We start from the raw sequence: 19,169 nt of genomic DNA, 5'->3' as shown, positions 1-19,169 counted from the left end.
AGACTGTCTGCAGGGGGGGTCCTAATTAGATTTCCAATGACATTGTAAGTGCTGTGGCTCTTCTGGAAAGCAGAAATTCATTGCATTTCTCCTAACCTTGAGTCTTGCTGCCCAGCCCTCTGCTGGGAATCTAACAGCACAGAGGGGTTTCCCAAATCCACAGGGAGATAATACTTAGCTTGCTCACGTGTTCCAGGTCTCATCCCTGCCAGCGTGCGTCAGGCAGAGTGGGGCAGCCCGGGATGGTTCCTGTGCCTGTAAGCACATGTGATCCCCAGCAGCTCTCCTGCTCTCCATCACACAGGCGTTCCCACGGGAGAGGCATCCTGCACTGTCAGCACTATATTCCTGCCAGTGCAGTTCACCTCCAGTTATCATATCACCTCAGTGTTACCAAGAGCCTGCATGCATAAATAGAGAAAAGCAAGGCTTGTTCACATGCAGGCTTCTAACAATGGCCCCACACTGACTCTCTCCTGCCAGAATCACACACAGCATAGCTTTGGAGGTTTGATCCAGAGCAGAGATACTCCAGCACAACAGAACCAAGCTACAAAGCACATTAAGAGGAACTGAGAGGCACCAAGCCTGTGGGCTTGAAGGCATGGGTTCTATCAGAGCTGTCTTCCCACAAGGAGAAACAGATGATTAATCAATCTGTCTTAGCTACTACAAGTAAGGAGACAGATTCTGCTTCCATGCCTAAAGAGGCATGGAAAAGCACAGAGATTAATTAAAAACAACAAACAAACAGCTTACAAAACAGCCACACTGACTTGTGGATTTGCTCAGAGCACATCCCTGTTGAGTTCCCTTCTGAGGATGGTCCGAGTGACAGAAGACACAAAAGCATCCTTTGGGGAAAGAATGTATACATCTGTATGCAGGGAGCTGTGGGAAGGACAGTATTAAACCATAATGCCTCACTGTTGGTCCTCATTGATTCTTTGGGTGATCAGAAGTGGACAGCTTTCCTTTTTCCTCAGCCTCCCCATGGCCCTGCTGTGCAGGCACACAGGTGACTCATGCAAATGGTTTGCAGCTTACAGGAAAAAAACGTATCTACTCCCTACTCAGCTTGTGGATGTTCAGTGCCTCTTCTCTTGTCTCCATTTCCCCTTGAGAGTTGACTTTTTCCATCAGCCAAGAGTAGTGGTTCTAAGATGCAAACCTGCAGCACATGCTGGAACTATCAGAGCCTGCCCCCATCAGCAGATGGCCATGGATGGCTCAGAACAGGCCCAGCACACTGGTCCCTTAACACAAGCTGCAGAAACAGCCAGTACCCAAACCTTGACAACACAGGGAAACACTGAGGTGCCCTGACATTGTAAAACTGGGGAGAGCAGGTGCAGGACATATAACTTTGTACCAACACCCCATGCACTCCTACACAGCCAGGCACCTCTGATCAGCCAGCACAGGCAGAAGATGAGATTAAGTGAAAAAATAAACTTTGATTACCCTTTCTTTGTAATAGACTAGAAAAAGCAACAAAGCCACAGGTATGTCTCTAGAGTTCACACAAGTGTTTCCGATGTTCCTAGTATGTGACATTTGAGACTTTTCAAACCAGCATCTCCAGTGACACCCAGGGGTGGCATACCTTTCCAACACCTCCATGGACAAACTTTTCTCAACAATTTCCCCAAGCAATGACCTTCTATCGTAACAACAGCCCCATTCACCCAACTTCCCACCCAACATACCCAAAACTAAGCAAACCTTCCCAGATCTGATAGCCTGATCTTATAAAATGGTTTGAATAGGAAGGGACCTTTAAGATGACCTAGTTCCAACCCCACTGCCATGGCCAGGGACACCTCCCACTAGACCAGGTTGCTCAAGGCCCCATCCAGCCTGGCCCTGAACACTTCCAGTACATAACACTCTGACAGAACTCCTACTCCAGTTTTCTGATTTCACCTACATTTTGACCTGTATAGCAATGCTTTGGGTTCTGAAACAAAACATGTGCCCTTCTGCTCAGGATATGGTTTCTGTTAGCTTTACTATCTAGTCCAGCCTTTAGGATAATTCAGGTTGGGAACTAGGCTAAACACAGGACAGAGGAAGGATTCAAACCACACACTCCTCTAGCAAATATAGCCCAAATTGGAAGCCATTATTAGATGGTCCCTGCAAGCATGCCTTCTGCAGGGATAAGTGGGTAGGATTGCAAGTTTAGTGGTTTGGCAGTTGTGCTGTCTAAAGAGGACATTTTGTACTAGGTAACTGCATCCTTAACTTCAGAGACCACACTCTCTGCTTTAGCCTTTACAGTGCCTCCTCCCTGCAAAGCCAGTCCAGTGACAAATAGCTGCCTGGAAGGATGAAGGAAAACCCACGTTTGAAGACAGGATTATTTGGCTTTTTATTTTTTAATTTTCAAGAAATCAGTAATACAACTTGCAAACCAAGTAATAGGGTCAGTTCAGGGACTCACTACCAAAAATGCCTGCAAAGAGGCCAGGAATAACAGAACACCACCTCTGAGTAAAGAAAAAGCATTTTCCTTCACATGCTGTACACAGCCAGCAATGACTTTCCATCTCCTGCCTGAAGCCACCACATCATCTTCCTGACAGGCAGCAGTGGAGTTCACAGACTTCTCAGCCTTTTCAGCACAGATTTGTTCCCCATTATGAAATGCAAAAGCCCACACCTAATTACAGTAGATACCCACAGCTGACACCGAAAAGAAGCATGGACACTTCAGCAGCCATGTGCCTACTGGCACCTCATAGCCCATAATCACATGCCTCAGGGCTGTTCTTCAAATAGAGCTGAAGGTAATCTTTGTATATCTGTGGGTCAGTCATTGTAGCCTTGACAGCAGGGTCCTCCTTCATGGCCTCCATCCAGCGTTGGAGCTTTGGGGTGTGACTTAAAGAGCTGTGGGAAAAAGGAAAGAGACCAAGTAACACAAATGGGATATTTGGAGGGCATCAAGGAAGCAAAACAGCTTGAGTGGCTCCGTTTCACTGCTTGTTTCACTTTCTCCCTCCCAATATAATGCTCAGCTTGAAGCAAGCGACAAAAATATCAGAAAATATAATATCAAAAATATCATATCAGATCATAGAAGACAGAAGAGCATTTGGAAAGCATTCTAAGGGGGCTTGTCCGCTCTGCAAAGCTCAGCAAACATGTAAATGAGCACTTACTGTGCAAGACATCAGCGTGCTTTTGCTTATGTTATTCCTGCTGCAAGACAGTTCTTATTTATCATCATCTGCTATGAGTTGAGGGCAGAGGCTTGTGCACCACTGCCTCCCTCTGGCATGCTTTAAGTGATTCTTCAAGCACTTTCTGCTTTGCAGTAGTTGAGTCCTCCACAACACACAAACCCCTTTTCTTCTCTCTCTCACACACCAAGGCAAGGTGTGTAGTCTGTATTACCCTGCAGCCCAGTAGCTCAAAACACAGACACCATCTATTGAGGACGCTGAGGATTTGACTAACAGACTAAATCCATAAACCCATTCAGGCACATTGAACAAACCCACCATGTGGCAAATTGAAAGCTTAGCAGTGTAAATTGTTATTTTCATTCTCTTCTGACAGATTGATCCAAGTACTTTACATTACAATTTTCAAATCCCAAGTTTAGTTAATGCCTAACTCCACATAACTCCTAAACCTTACCCAGAAAGCACCTTTACTTAACATATAATTGTTCAGATCTTCAGTCATTCAAATACCTCAATTACTCCAGACCTATGCCCCTATATTGCTTGGAATATTTCCCCTCCCAATCAAGGACCACACAAGAGACAAAGTAGGTCAGCAATCACCATTAAAGCCCTCATTTTACAGTGCCAGAAGCTTCAATGCTAAGGATTCCCTGTGTCTTTCTTGTTCTTCAAGAATGGTTCAGACAGCAAGGTGGCACTAACTCTTCTATACTCATCTTCCATTTTTATCACACACTTCCTCATACAAGTTGACTCTTTAGTCCTGTTTCAAGCCAGCTATGAAATAGTTTTTTTTTAATACTATTTCCCTATGCAATACCATGGTAACTGGAGCTGTCTAAGGATTTAAGAGACCAAGACATTTATTTACATTTTAAAAAAACTGGTATTACAAAAGTGACAGCTCTATTAGTTACAGCAAAATAGGATACTCCTTACTCATATCAAAACAGATTTGTTAACCAAGGAATTCCGAAGAGGAACAGAAGATTGAATATCAAGTCTGCTGTTATGGACTAAGAAAGTTGAGCCTAGGGATCCATACCTCCATCCCCTTCAAATAAAGATCATTTTCATCTGTGATGTTAGGGATGAAGAGAAAGTCTGGCATTTTGAGCACCTCCTCAAGATTTTACTTTCATTGTTTCTATTGCAAGTTGGTGAAATAAAGCTTGTTTACAGAAGATCCCTAAAAAACTCATGTCTCTCTTGAGAAGGTGCTTTCCCCAAACTGTAACACAATACAAACTTCCATCAGCAGTCCCCAAGAGTGGGTCATTGCTGCAGAATGTATGCAAAGAACATTCACACTAGAAGCTAGGCCAGGTACTCACTCCTTCAGCTGAAATGGTTCCAGGCGTTCAAACCATGGCCAGATCATGTAGTCAAGCATGGAAATTGAGTCCCCCCCATAAAATACAGTGTTGCATTTGGAGAGAATCTGTGAGGGGCAAGAGATGGCAATTACCCTCAGAAGGAAAACACACAGAACAATCAGAACAATGCAGTAACAAAAAAACCCACTTTGTAGTGGGATGCAGGCATTCTGAAGGGATCAGACAGTAAATAATGGAGATGCAGAACATTTCTTCTGAGCATGCAGTATCTGTGAAAGCAGAGCCAGACAATATAGCAGATGTAGTATCCAGCTTAACTATTTCATACACTGCCAGTCCAGCTTTTCTCCAAAGTTTCAAAAACTGTCACAAAATATGATTTGCCAGAGACCTGCTGCTTGTGCACAAACAAAAAGGAATTTAGCTTTCAAAATCTATCAGTTCATGTTCTTACTTGTCAAAAAGCATTCATGACTAATTAAACATAACAATGCCCAAGCATTTCTTGGTCAATAAATCCAGCTAGATTTATCATCCAGGTAAACTAAAACACCATTTCAGCACAGACTCCTTTCCCATGGCACTTAAAGCCAAGTGGTGTCAGGAATGCATTTTTAACATTACATCTAGAATTTTATTCTAGCTGCAAAGGGAAAATGAAGCAAGTATTGCATCCACACACAGCAGAAAAGAGATTCCCAGAGGTCAGCACAGAAACAGGATCACAGGGAATGTAGCAAGTTCTGCTATTACACATCTGCTTCTGGTATGTTTCAAGTGACACGTGCATGCAAGTTTAACAGGCTTTTAAGGAGCCTCCAGAGCTTGGCTGCTTCTTGCATAAGACTAGACCCTCTGTTTTCAGGCACTTTGGCATTTTAAACATGGAACTCCAGAAACGTTATGAATATTTCTTTTTTCAGACACACACCACTATATTCCTATAGTATTTACTCCCTGTACCCATGGTCCAGTAGAAATTTTAAAGCAGTACTTCAGGAAGCATCAAGCTGTTTGAATTACCAGTGTCTGGCAGAACATAACCCTGCAGCTGCAGTCACAGAGATGGGAACACAGCTCCCTCTGTCGGGCAGAAGCAAATTAAATACAGAAGTGTTTCAGAACACTTCCCTTTCTTGAATATCTCTTTCAAGTCAAGTCAAGTTTGAACGTCTCTGTTCCTTTCTCCCATCCTTAGCTGACCTTCAGCTGCTGCTGCAAAATCCTTCAGAGTACAGTGGAGACACTGAAGGAGCAACAAGTATTTCACAGCATTAATAAAGCAGGAAGAAGGTAATTTCTTTCTTAATGTTTAATACATCTGTGTTTCAGTGAAGTGAGACACATGTGGCTTCCACAAAAATCTCATTTGTCCTCTGTACCACTTCAGCATTAGCCTGATCAGGCAGAAAAGACTTCTCTCATAACAATTTTACTCTGGCAGCTCCAGGGGTTGCAGAAGCAGAATGCACATGACTGTCAGGAGAATTAGGAAAGTACTAGAAAGCTATTGGTAGCTTTGCCCCAGAGGAGAAACACTCTGGAGGAACACACCTTGATTGCGCCAGACAAGCACTAGCCATAGCTTGCTGCTAAAGACACAATTTGTGTGATAAAGACACAATTTGTTTGTGGTAAAGGCAAGTCCATCAGCTGTTCAGACTAGCCAAGAACTGCCACTGATGCAGACTGTGAAGTTGCTAAATCAGCGTGAAAGCCACCTGAAACTTCCTGGAGCTCTGCATAGGCTGCCTTATACTCCCATAGCAGAACATGGCCCAGGACAAGATTCCTGCAAGGGAGAGTTCACATCCTGCTTCCCACCACCCCCAAAAATAACTTTTTGAACAAAAAAAGGCATTGCATCATCACCAAGGTACCAGCACTGATTTCAGCAGAGCTCCAGTACAGATGCTCTCCAGCAGCTCAGATTCTTTAGCCCTTGCTCTTAAAAAATGCTGCATGGTGTCCTTACATTCAAAGCAGAATAAAGATATCCAAGACAACAGCAGCCAGCTAGAATTCAGAAAAACTGCACAAGTGCACAGTCTTCATCACACAGATGAAGTTTAGCTTAGCTACTCAGAATTTAACAGTGACGTTGTGCCTCCTGGGTTGAGGGGAGTATATTGAAAGACTGTTCACTGCTGCATTTTCTGAATAAACAATAAGAGACATTGCTCCAAAAGCCAAAGCATGAAGGAAAAGGCATTGTGCAACGACTGGCAACCTCGTTGTTATCATGAAATACTCTTACCTCTTCAAATGTGCCAAACTTTTCAACAATCTCTGCTTTTAGTGCTGCAGTGTCCTGTCCATCTTTGACTGCCACATAATACTTGAAAACTAAAGGTGTTACCTATACAAAGAAAAGTATAAAGATTTTTACATTCCTCTTGAAACAATATAAACAAGTCACTCAGAGCTTAAAATGTTAAGTTGGATGTTAAAATATTAGACGTATGTTCAATTTTTAACTCTCAAAAGTTAAAGTCCATTAATTAAAAAAATATAATTCTGAAAAGATAAGCAAGGGCTTAAAAGAAGAATGAATTCAAATACTAATAAATAGTAGCCTTTTAATAAGAAGAGAGTAATTAAAAGAAGGGAATGTTTCCCATATGTGCACATTACCAAAAATGCAGCAAAAAAGGTAGCAAGGTGCAGAATGATACTCTTTTCCTAGTTATACATTTCTACAATCCAAATACATTTTAATTATCAACATATAAGTTACTTAAGAAAGAGATATGCAGCCCAAGATATGCAGGCTTCTACACAGCTGTGCATTTTATAACTTGGTTATTATCAGAGAAAATAGAACACAGTACCAGAAAGCTTCCCAGTGGCCAAACTTAACTAAATTTTAAAGGTTCATAGGCAAACATTTTTTCTATGATCTTGTTATTCATACACCCAACATTCAGTGCATATTTCATTTCTTGCAATATGCTTCCCTGTAACTTCTTCCCATCATCTCTATTCAGAAAGGCCTGCTGTAAATACTTCTTCCCTTCTATCCCCCTTCTTTTTCACATCTCTTTGCATCTTCCATTGCTACCTCTCCTCTGCTGCCTCATGTCCAGGCTGTCTTGTTTACCATCCTAGGCCCTTTAAAGCACATTCTTATACAGAGTGGTTACTTCCAGCCAGCCACAATGCCTACCTCCAAATCACACTGAGCCAAAAACCAGTTCTTTATATATGTTCCACAGCTACAGCCACCTGCCATCTGTCATGCATGGTTGTAGGCTCTCTTGTCAGGCACACTCACTATTTGCCATTCATACAGTGCTTCCTACAGAATGATTCAGATTAAAATACAGCCATTGCACTGCCAAGGTCTCAAGCATTCAGATGGTTTGGTCTATTAACCTTTCTTCCACTGTAGAATGCTCAAAATCCTGCCTCAGTCATAAACCCTATCACTCCCTTGGCTGTCTTCCTGTACCCATCCCCACACAGAAATCCTGGGAGCAATTCAGATGCAGAGTGGTTTGTACATGCTCACAGCAAGGGACCCCAATTAACCCCTCTGGTTATTTAAATGCTTTTAGACACAAGACTTGCCCTAAAGGAAGAAAGCAGCACTGGCAACAGAGCTGCAGTTTTTGGTGCTATGGTAAAGAGCACATTACCACTCTCATCAGGAAGTACCTTTGAAAACTGTTCCAGGAGCATCTTCTGTAAGGCTCGCTCATATGGGTCTGAAGGCATCAACTTCTTCCCTGGAAATGCTTCATCCAAATACTCACAAGTGATTGGGGACTCGTAGATCAGCTGGCCCTTGCTGGTCTCCAGAACAGGAACCAACCCAAAGGGGCTCTTCTCAAAGAACCAGTCAGGTTTATTCTTCAGGTTGATGTTGATTACTTCATGGCTAAAGCAGCAACAGAAACAAGACCCAAACAGGCTCAGTTCTTCTACAGTCCACTAAGTGCCATGGTGAAATACAGTCATTACACTATAACAAGCTACAGAACTTGAGAGGCTGGATCCTTGCTCCCCTGCTCCCCTGTCTTCTATTAAGCCCTTTGCAGGGCTCCATTCAACACATGGAAATACTCCCAGGGGCACTTCCTTTTGCTGGAGAAAATCAGCACTGACTTCCTATGAGTTGTTTGTTAAACCAATAAAAAACACATGAACAGTCTACAAGCACAAAACAGAGGCAGCCCTTATAGTCATGCTAAGAAAAAATACAATCCAAACCATTCTGATTTTTCAGGGACCTTAAAGATTATTTAGTTCCAGCTCCCCTGCCATAGGGCACTTTCCACTAGACCAGGCTGCTCAAAGCCCAATGCAAACTGGCACTGAACATTTCCAGGGATGGGACATCCACAACTTCTCTGGGCTGTCCCTGTGTTTCACCACCCTCACATAGTATCTTCCTAACATTCAATCTAAATGTACCCTCCTTCAGTTTAAAAACAATACCCCTCATCCTATCACTATGCCTTTGTAAGAAGTCCCTCTCTAGCTTCTTGTAGGATCCCTTCAGGTAGTTTAGGCAGCTGTAAGATCTCTGGTCAAAAAGGAGACTTTAAGTCAAGCTCAGAAAGCAGCACATTTCTTACATGCAGCATCAGGGGCATTCTATGAAAGAAGCACTTGATTACAGATAAGTTACACTCTAATTAAGAAATGCAGCTGAACTTTAATCTGACCTTACGTGAAAGAGCAAATCAGAAGCACATCCTACCGCCTTCCCCACCTATGGCCTCATTGAGGACAGGTGTTTAAGTTAAAGGTAAATAGATACTGATTTTAAAAGACACAAGATTTGTTAATGTAACATAGATGTATTTCCCTTAAGTTATGTGCTGTGTTATATAAGTTACTTCCCAAAATTTCAAGTAAGTCTGAAGGTCTGCTAGACACAGCTGAACCTTGAAAACAACCGAAAGGTTACCAGAAGATAACTACCACATTCAGGTAGCCACAAAACCCCCTCCAAAATTGCTATACTAAAATCCACAAAGCTCCAAGACCAGTCCAAAACACTAAATAAAGACAAAATTAAACTTTCATGTACCTACTGTTTAAAAAAGCAAACAAAACCAAATTCACTGAATTCTATAACAAGACCCTGCTGACTCCCAGCCCAGTGCTGCTTACAAATCATTAGCAGGTGTGAGGTTTAGTGGAAATCTGAAAAAGGTAGCAAAAGCTTTTACTTCAAAGATCAATCCCCATTTAAAAACACTGAAATGCCATGGTTATCTTGAAAAAGAAACACAAGTACTGAATTCCATAAATTTACTGCAGCACAGTCATGGAAAGACATGACAGAAGCACAGTACATTTCCTCTTATTAAAAAGGCCCCTCACTCACTCTTGTGTTTTTCTAAGTGGCAATACAATAGAAACACTGAATATTCGTATCTCCCAGAATTTTCACTGCAGCTTACCTCAAAACCAAACAACACAAATTAAGGCTCTACCCACATTCACCCAGGAGAAACAGCTCAAATACTATATAGCAAACAATCGGGATGACAGCCGAGAAAAAAAATCCGCTTGGGATTTTTCCCTACCAATTTACTTTGGGCCTTTACATTTGTGATTTCATACTCGGCCTACTTGTTTCCTAGTACACCTAAGACGCTCCTCCCCAAAAACAGCCTTAAGAAACTCAAGATTTGTAACAAAATCACCCTTCACAAAATCACAGAAACCTCTTTTCACTCAGTTTCTTTGAGGGAGGATTAATTAAGTGCCATTTAGGATGCCCAGATAAGGGCACCTTGAGCCCGTTCCCTGCTCACCGCGACCCCCCAGACAGAGCTCGGGGCGCAGCGGCGCCAGGGACGGGGACACGGGAGGGCGGGGCGGGAATCTGCGTACTGCGCTGTACCGTACCGAACCGAACCCGCCAGGCAGACCTCACCTGATGCCCTTGGCGCGGAGGACGAGGCGGGTCCTCTGGGCGAAGGGGCAGAACCGCATGCTGTACAGCCGGATCAGCCCCTCGGGCACTGGCCCCGGGGCCGTGCTGCCTGAAGAGAAAGAAGAGAACCATCCCGGCTGTTACAGCCCTTACTCGCTTCACTCACGCCTCCGCACTCCCTCCGCAGCCGCCCAGCCCCAGCCGAGGCGATACGGCAACTCGGTCGCTTCCCGGCCCGTGAGGGCCGGCGTTTACCTTTGCCGAAGCTCCGAGACTGATCTCCGGCCATGTCACTGCCCTGGGCCGTGTTCTGCCGTTTGCCGAGGCCCCGCCACCGGCCCCGCCCGCCGTGGGCATGCCGGGAGCCACCGCCCCTCAGAAGGCCGCGGGCCGCTGTCCCGGACGGAAACCGGCGTGTAAGGGCCGGAGTGTTGCGTTGCCTCCCTCGCTCCCTGCCCAGGAGGTTGTGGGCACTCTGCCTCGGGTGACTGGCACCCACGGAGAGAGGAATGCTTGAGTTTGGGTGGGGGGAAGCATCACGCACCTCAGTGACCTCTTCTTGAGCTCTCCCCACCCGTAATGCCGACCCACCCGCGTGTACAGGCAGTGTTGAGCTGCTCTTAATGCTGTCGTCTATAACCTCAGCATAACCCTTCCCAGCTAGCTCTGTTAAATGGGAAACCTATAGCAAAAATCCATCCATTCACCTCCTGGTTTTTTTCAAATGGTGCCTCCAGTGGCTTGTGAGGCAGCAGATCTTCCTCTGCTTCCCTCACTGCCTTCTTCCTGCACAGAGTCTCCGGGGCCAGGCCTTCAAAATCCCATCCCACCTTGAGGATGGTAAGGAAGGTTTCTCTGTTGCAGCTGTTCTGCTTCATGATGAAAACCCAAAAGAGACAATAGATAACCCAACAGATCAGGGGGTGCGGCAAAAGTTAGATTTACTTTAATTATGACCTTCCAACCATGGAGGGTATATGCTTGCCTCAGCAAACAGGACCTGTGGGAGCATCAGTATGTGCATAGCAAAAAGAGAACAAAAGCACGGACTGAAGTCCTCTCCATCCCTTTTGCTCCCTCTTCAGTTGAGGTGAAGGCACCAGGGCATTCCTTGTAACAGCTTTTCCTGGAGATGAAATTTCCTGAGGTTAGATTTTCCTAGTGGAAATAGAGTATTCCTCCTAATGCATTTCACATAGCATACAAATTGATCTATGGTCCCAGAAGTAAAATGCTTCCTTCCTGGGACTCCACACACTTCCACCCAACCTTTGGGTAAGAGCTGTACATTATTAGGAAAAGTCATCTCTGAAGGCACTAGAGTGGTTACTTCTCCAGTCTCCTCAGTGGGGAAGTTTTGCCTGTTCATGACTTGTTGCTTTTGTCACTAAGTTGGGCATAAGTCATCGTGTCACAAAGACCAGTATTTTGTGGTGATCTGTCCTGCAGGCAAACATGGAGAAGGCCCCTAGTAAACAGACCATGAACCTGACACCATTACTCATTTGAATAGAAGAACAACAATATGATTTTTTGTTAAGGCATTGCTGACTGATTATGTAATTAATAAGCAGCTCTAGGTGAAAGGGAGTGGCAGTTCATTGCACAAGACTGCCATGCCCTATGCAAACAGAAGCTTTACAAAAGATGTCCTTTGCCTACAAAATGGTTTTCCCTACAGCTAAAATAACTGCATTAGAGGACATATTTCTCATTCCTCTGAGTACCTGCCATTAGGAAAGATTCATCAACGTTTTAGGTCATGACAAAAAAATTAATCTGAAGTTTCTCTTAGTGATGAAGAACACAAATAGCCTGCTAATTCATGGCTAAGTGGCAGGCACACAGGAGCCCAGAGCAGCATCACAAAATCCACATCCTACAACAGCTCCTCAAAGGCACCATGGAAAAATAAATCTCTTTCCTCGTTCTGTCTTGGGTTTGCATGGCATACAAAGCACCAGTGGAAGCAAGAGGTGAGGTACAGACTTGTCCTGCTAGTTCTGGACAGGGGCACTGCTCTCTGTCCTTGCTCCGTAGTGCTATGGATTTGCAGTACTGCAGCAGCACACGCTGCCACTGTACAGATAAATAACAACGAACTCAAGCGAGGCACTATAAATAGCACTTGCCCTTTACAGAATGGAAAAGGAGATGTTATTGCTAACTCTGCTTTGTAATACTTGGAGCGTCTTGACGTGGCACCAAGCTAAATACCATAAACACACAAACACATCCGACCTATTCTATCCGTCTAAGGGCTTGAGGGTCCTTTAAATGGCTCCGGGGGACGGGAGCAGGCCAACCAGCTGTCGGTTTCAATGCTGGCGGGAGGCGTTCTCTCAGCTAATCGCAGGAGCTGTTCTTGTTGCTAAGAGACGGCTGTTAACAGGCCGGAGGTGGCCTGGAGCGGATGGAGGAGGCCGGTAAAGCCCGGGGTGCGGGTGCGGCCCCTGAGGAGCTTCGCGCCGAGGCTCCGGGGGGCCGCTCCTCGGCTGCGGAGGCCGCGCTGGACGTGAGGTGGGGGCCGGCAGGGACAGCCCGAGCCCTCCGGGCCTCCGCACACACCATACACACCACACACACCGCACACACCGCACACACCGCACACACCATACACACCGCACACACCACACACACCATACACACCGCACACACCACACACACCATACACACCACACACACCATACACACCATACACACACACCACACACACACACCACACACACACACCACACATTGCTGAGACCCCCCCGGCCCAAGCGGGGTTCTGGTGAGGGAACCGGGCAGGTTTAGTGGGGAAAGCTTGGGAGGCCGCTGTGCTGTGTCCGGTGGCTGTGAGGAGAGGCAAAGGAGCACTTGGATGGCAGTGTATAGCGGGAACAGAGCCTTTGGTGGGTTTGGGTGAAACTCAGGTGCTCCTCCCATTTCCCGGGGAGGCTCTGAAATGGGGAGTAAATTTTTAACTGTACCTTGATGACAAGTGTGGCGTGAGTTGTTGCCTTAACCAGTGCAGTAGTTCTGACAGCACACAGTCCTGATTAACTCTTGCGGTGTGCATTTCTTCTCAGAACCTGGCCTTGAGAAACCATGCAATGCAGTTGTGTTCATCATCACATCTCTGTTTTGTTACATCTAGGCTACTTCAACCTCTATAATTTCCCTGGCTGTTCTGTACCTCCTAAACCCCACTGTCATCTTCTCCTGCCATGACTCTTAATTTTTGTGGTATTCTGAGTCCTTACTCCTGCCTTTCTGTCTCAGCATTTAAACCTGCATGTCAGAGACTTTCAGCTTTCCACTTCCTACAAACATAAGACACACTGTGTGTAAAAGACCACTTCTCTTTCAGAGTTCTTGGCAATCCAACAACTTGCTTTTTGGTTCAGAAAAAATAGGAGCTGTAGATGAATTAAGCCCTTCCTGCAACCCTTGGTTGAGACTTTCACATCAATCTGGATATTTAGACTTTTTTTTTTAATGTAATATGACAGATGTTTATGGTTCCTTGCCCACTGTATTTCAGCTATTTCATCAGTGTTTATGAGATGTAGACCCACAACTACAGGTGCAGCACTTTTTAGTGGAAAGAAAATAATTTGTTTTAGTAATAGGAGAAACAAGCTTCAGGCTTGACCATTCTCATATTTGCAGAGTAAAAACAATACCATCTGAAGCATTTCATTGCCATTCAGAGGAAGTCCCTTGTGCAAATTGGTGTTACATGGAAGAGCTCTGACAGAGGTTTCCCATTTTATGAAAACACTGTTATGAAATGAAACTATTACACTCACACAAAAAATAATAATCCCTTTTGAATGTGAAGCAAAACCTATTTCCACAAAACAGAAAAGTTTAAAGTTTGCCTTCCTTATGAATTTTCAAGTGTATGTGTATTCAGTTTTTGAAGAAAGTGACAAAATAATGTTGTGGTAGGCAACTGGAATACTATGTTCTGTGTTGTCTGAAAACCTTGACAAAACTCATGGCTTCATATAATCTGTTTTTTACAAACTAGCATTTTCAGAGACAAAATGCTAGGTAAGGAAATTTCCAAGCAACTCTAATTACTTTGTCCCATCTACATTTCACCATCTGGCAGAGTTTATGACTGAAATACTTCTGACACAATGTTTGTACAAAGCTGGAGAGAGACACAGCATGGAGAACTTGTGGGTGAGCCATGGCTCATTACCTGACTCGCTGTTCATGGCACCAGTCATAGCTGACACCAGATAACAGCCTGAGTCCTTGTCCCACTAAGCCTTTACTGGTTGTATAAGAATGATAAATTGAGCTGTCATCCCATTAATTTATCCCTGCAAACATATTTTCTAGACTTCATTATACCTCTGTGAACAAAAGGTAAAAATAATGTCATTTCCACTGACATTGTTGGAATAAAACAGAGTTGGTCCTGTGAGCATGTTAAGGGTCTGCTTATGTGCAGTGGCACATCATACATCTAGTTCTTGTGTAAAAGATCTGTAAAAACATTAATCAGCTGAAATGTCTCCTCTTTGTTGCCATGATATTCAGTTCATCTGCAGGAGCTCGTGCTTAGTGTGCTCCCAGCCTCCTGGCTGCATCGAATCCTCCAGTGTGTAGCAAAAGAGAGCCAGAGCAGAAACTACCCTGGAAGGATAACAATAAGTTATTGCTGGACATAAATATCTTAAGACTATTCATTTTAAAATGTTCCTAACTATAAGAGTACAATCTTGTAGTGAGGATACAGAGGATTAGCAGCTGAGCTCATTTTATGACTGTCATTCATGGAAGGAGTATAAAATCCTGCTTGCAACTCCAGAGGACAAATTTCTCTTTCAGTCAGACACTCTTATAATTGGAAAAAGAGATGGAAGGTTTCTGAATAGAAATTAAAAGATGCTAATGGCCATGTTATACACAGAGGATATGTATCACACTGCTTAAACTTTTCTAAGGAGGTACCAGCAGGCTAAGCTGTGGTTCAGTCAGACACTTTCAGTTAGTGAAATCTCTTTGATAAGAGGACCCCGATGTTTATCCACACACAGTCTAATAGGTAAAAACATCTGCAGGCAGTTAAGCATTTGTTGATGTGTTGTAAGTTCATAAGCTGACCCCTCTTCAGTAATTTTTTTCAGTCCTTGCGTAACACATCCTGTTTACATTCCAAAGCTTTATGATGTGTTCAAGCACTGGTATCTTTAAAGCAGAACAGTCCTCCTAATTAGGTTCATATAAACATAAGCTATGCCTTCATATTTTTTATTTTGTAGGGATAAGATGAACTATGAATGTGTAAAAAGGTTAAGCAAACACTACCAATGGGTCCCCAGTAGACACTGTAATTCTTTCAGAGTAAAGGTATATTCTGTTGATATGATCATGAGTACAAAACCAGCCTGTGAACTGGCTAATTTTATTTAGTAAAAAGTGAAACAAGTATCTCCATGTTCTCACTACAGTCCTTTGTGCTCCAGCAGTATAAGATTTACCCTGTGTTTTCAGAAACACTGAACTAGTGAGTCATAATACAAGATCTTGAAGTTACTGTCGTTTTGCAACATGGATATAAGGATGAGTCTAATGAGGATGATGCTAATGATCCAAGCATCAGATCACTGTAACTTTGGCTAAAACATTCTGGTTTGCATCTTATTTTAAGATATGCATGTCTTTGATTAATGTTTTAACATTGAGTTGCTCTTTCTTAAGTTGGGTTCAGGGATTCTCCAGCAAGAACTTTGGCTTTATCAACAATCACACTGTCTGCTACCCATGTGGCAATTACATCCTCTTCCTGGACATTGAAACAAAGAAGACATCAGTGCTGCAGTGTCAGACTGGGCAGGTGGGAGCCTTCACAGCAAATGGGAACCGTCAGGTGTTGGCCTTTTCAGACCGGAAGCTGAATCCCATCATATATGTCTGCACTTTTCCAGAACTGAGTAAACTGACAGAATTAAAAGGTAGTGATGTGGTAACCCTCCCCAACCCTCCCCAAAATGATGACAAGATGTGTGGAAAGCAGTGGAAAGAATTTTTCACTACCCAACTTTTAGTTAGGCGCAAATTAGGAGGATTATGACAGTACAAAACTGAGCTGTTTTATAGGGAAAACAAATGGAATGAAGTGGAATTATGACAGAATAACAACAACAACAAAAAAATCATACTGTAGTAGGCTTCCAGGCAGACTGCTGAAAGCCACATTGAGAATCTGAGATGTGAGAGAAATTAGGGTTCTTGCTGTTAAACTTCTGTGACTTAGTATCTATTTTTTGCCCAACTCATAATATTTCTCTCCTTAGTTAAGTTGCTTACAATAGCCATGCTTCTGTTTGCCATTTAAATAAGGATCATGCTGCTTGCTTATTTCATATTATGAATGAAATTAGGACAAGGGGTTTCAGGGAACTTGGGGAAAAATACTTTACAAATTAAAAGTGCTATTGAAAAGGTGGAAAAAATTTGAAAGTGATAGGGAACATTTTTATGATCAAATCAAAACAATAATCTGGAGTGAAGCAAAGAAATCAGAGGCCTGAAGAAGCTTAGGAGAGTTGAAGTGGATATTAAGAAACTGAAAAGAGTTCTCTGTCATAATATACAGAAAAGTCCAGGGCAATTAAAGACCGTGTTCTTTATTTTTACATTTCAGGTAATGTTCAGCTGGACTACACCTTACTTGCACTTAGCTTCACAGGCTCATACCTAGCCAGTTACTCTTCAATTCCAGAATTCATTCTTTCAGTATGGTAAGACTAAAAAAAAATATTATCTAATACCATTTACGTTTAATTCATATTTTGATTTGTGTGCTGTTTTAGCATAGATTAAGTTAACAAATGTGGAAGACACAGTGGTTGCCTTAATTATTTTTTCTCTTTTTCTGATTGAATATTATCTGTAAACTTCTTATAACAAATTTGCTGTTTATTTTCTAGGACTAGTAGCCACTAGTCAGAATTACTCTCACTTTGCTACATCTGCCTTCTGTCTTCTTCAAAATTTTTTGTTCAGAAGTCATCAGCATCAGTTAATTACCTGTCCATCCCTGGAAGCTGAGTTCCATTCTATTTGTGAAATAAAGTAGCCTACTGAAAAGAGGAAAATCATTCTAAAGCCACTACTTTTTTGTCCCTCCACTGTTCACTGGTCCCGTAAATTACTTGTGCTTGATCTTAATTCTGTTTTAAAGGTTTGCTCAGTGATTACACTACCATGGGTCACTGGGTTAGAGCATAATTTTCTGCTTTTTGTCCTAAAAAGAACTATTGTATAATCTGGTGCAGATGCAGAAAGTTAGAGTTGTTTGGCTTTTTTAATTGTTCTGTAAAAATATTAGCCTGTAGTAGACACTTCCTTATCCATTACGACAAGGAGTGTTTGCTGTGAACTCTGACAGTACACAGCAGTTCAGGAAGGATATCTGTGTAAATCATGATAGAAACCATCTAGACAGCTGCACTGGCCTGAAGAACTCACATGCCTGTCACAGCAGAAACAGCCACATGGTCTCATGTGTTCATTGTGTGCATTTAAACAAATATCTTGAAAGATTGCTCTAGATTATTCTTTAAAATAGAAATAAATGGAAATGTTTAAGTGATTTTAAGTAGTGGCAATTTCCACTAGCATTAGTATGACTATCTGCAGGTAACTATCATGAAAGAACCATCCTAGATTCCAGTCAGAGAGAATCTAATAACAAAATACAATTGCCTTACAATGTTAAACTTAGAATTTGTAATAACTTGAATGGAAGTGTGTGAATTTACTGAGAGATCAGAACCTTCATTTTTGCAATTGGATTATAACGTGCATTCATTGTAGGAATGTGTGTGTACAGATGAAAGAAATCTCACTGTTTAGCATCCTAAAGTGACATTACAATATGATGATTGCACAGTTCCTGTATTTTGGAATCAGAGGTGTAAGAGATGTTTTGAAAGTTATATCAGTTGCAAAATATAGAAAGCTTATGGATTACTAAGAGCTGCCTTTCATCTGAAATATTTTATGCCTAGATCTTTATTGTTTTCTGTTCAAAGAAGAGGCTAAATGCCAGATTCTTTTTCATATACAAGTGCCATCTAGCTTCACATCTTAATAAATGATCTATTATAAAAGAGTGCTGGCACATACTGTTAGATATGAGATGAGGAAATACTGACAGATCTTCAGAGACAGTGCTACACTGATATCTTAAAGTCAGAATTGCAGCTGATAATTTTCTTTAAATCTTATGATAGTTACTGTGTATGTGTGAATACTTATCGTTGCTTTGCATGTGCTGTCAATATTAACAATTATCTTGCATCCAGACCTGTTTCTGTGAGTGAATTTATTTCAGGCCAGAACAGGATTTTACTAAATACATTCACAGCATCATCTGTGTTTTAGGTTTTCTTCCTCTCAGCAGTAATTACAAATATTAGAGCTATAAATGTTATTTACATTAACAGTCCAAGAACATATTGTCCAAGAAATTAAGAAACAGTTTTAACCATTTTCTTCAAAATGTGTATCAGTTCTTGGACAGTACCTAAACAGCCAAAAATTAATCTGCATAATGCATAAATATCCAAATTATATGCTGAGAGCATAAAATAAGTTACACTGGACCAAAAGAAAGGTCAGTAGAAAGTAGATTCTCAGGTTTGTGTCTGCTATGTGTAACAACCCCACACAAATTCTACCATTTTGTGCTCAGGTTAGGTAACCCAGCCATAGCTTCTATGTCTGCATTCA

At 42.5% G+C, this 19,169-nt stretch overlaps 2 protein-coding genes across 2 annotated transcripts in view; one reads left to right on the top strand and one right to left on the bottom strand.

The window, feature by feature from the left end:
• Window positions 1-2,345: 2,345 nt before the first annotated feature.
• Window positions 2,346-10,910, bottom strand: LOC103525426 (glutathione S-transferase omega-1). The gene is made up of 6 exons (XM_008490382.2): window positions 10,683-10,910; window positions 10,428-10,536; window positions 8,192-8,414; window positions 6,792-6,893; window positions 4,532-4,638; window positions 2,346-2,895 (listed from the first exon to the last, which is right to left on the bottom strand). The coding sequence occupies exons 1-6, from the start codon at window positions 10,714-10,716 to the stop codon at window positions 2,742-2,744; spliced, it is 729 nt and encodes a 242-aa protein (XP_008488604.2). The 5' UTR covers window positions 10,717-10,910; the 3' UTR covers window positions 2,346-2,741.
• Window positions 10,783-19,169, top strand: part of CFAP43 (cilia and flagella associated protein 43) — a 45,603-nt gene continuing 37,216 nt past the window's right edge. The window contains exons 1-4 of the mRNA XM_030453279.1: window positions 10,783-10,911; window positions 12,820-12,947; window positions 16,131-16,384; window positions 17,077-17,173. Of these exons, the coding sequence (XP_030309139.1) occupies window positions 10,783-10,911; window positions 12,820-12,947; window positions 16,131-16,384; window positions 17,077-17,173 (608 nt within the window). The remainder of the gene's footprint in view (window positions 10,912-12,819; window positions 12,948-16,130; window positions 16,385-17,076; window positions 17,174-19,169) is intronic.

The sequence above is a fragment of the Calypte anna genome, chromosome 6 (assembly GCF_003957555.1).
Source record: "Calypte anna isolate BGI_N300 chromosome 6, bCalAnn1_v1.p, whole genome shotgun sequence".
NCBI lineage: Eukaryota > Metazoa > Chordata > Aves > Apodiformes > Trochilidae > Calypte > Calypte anna.
This window is presented reverse-complemented; position numbering and strand designations above follow the sequence as displayed.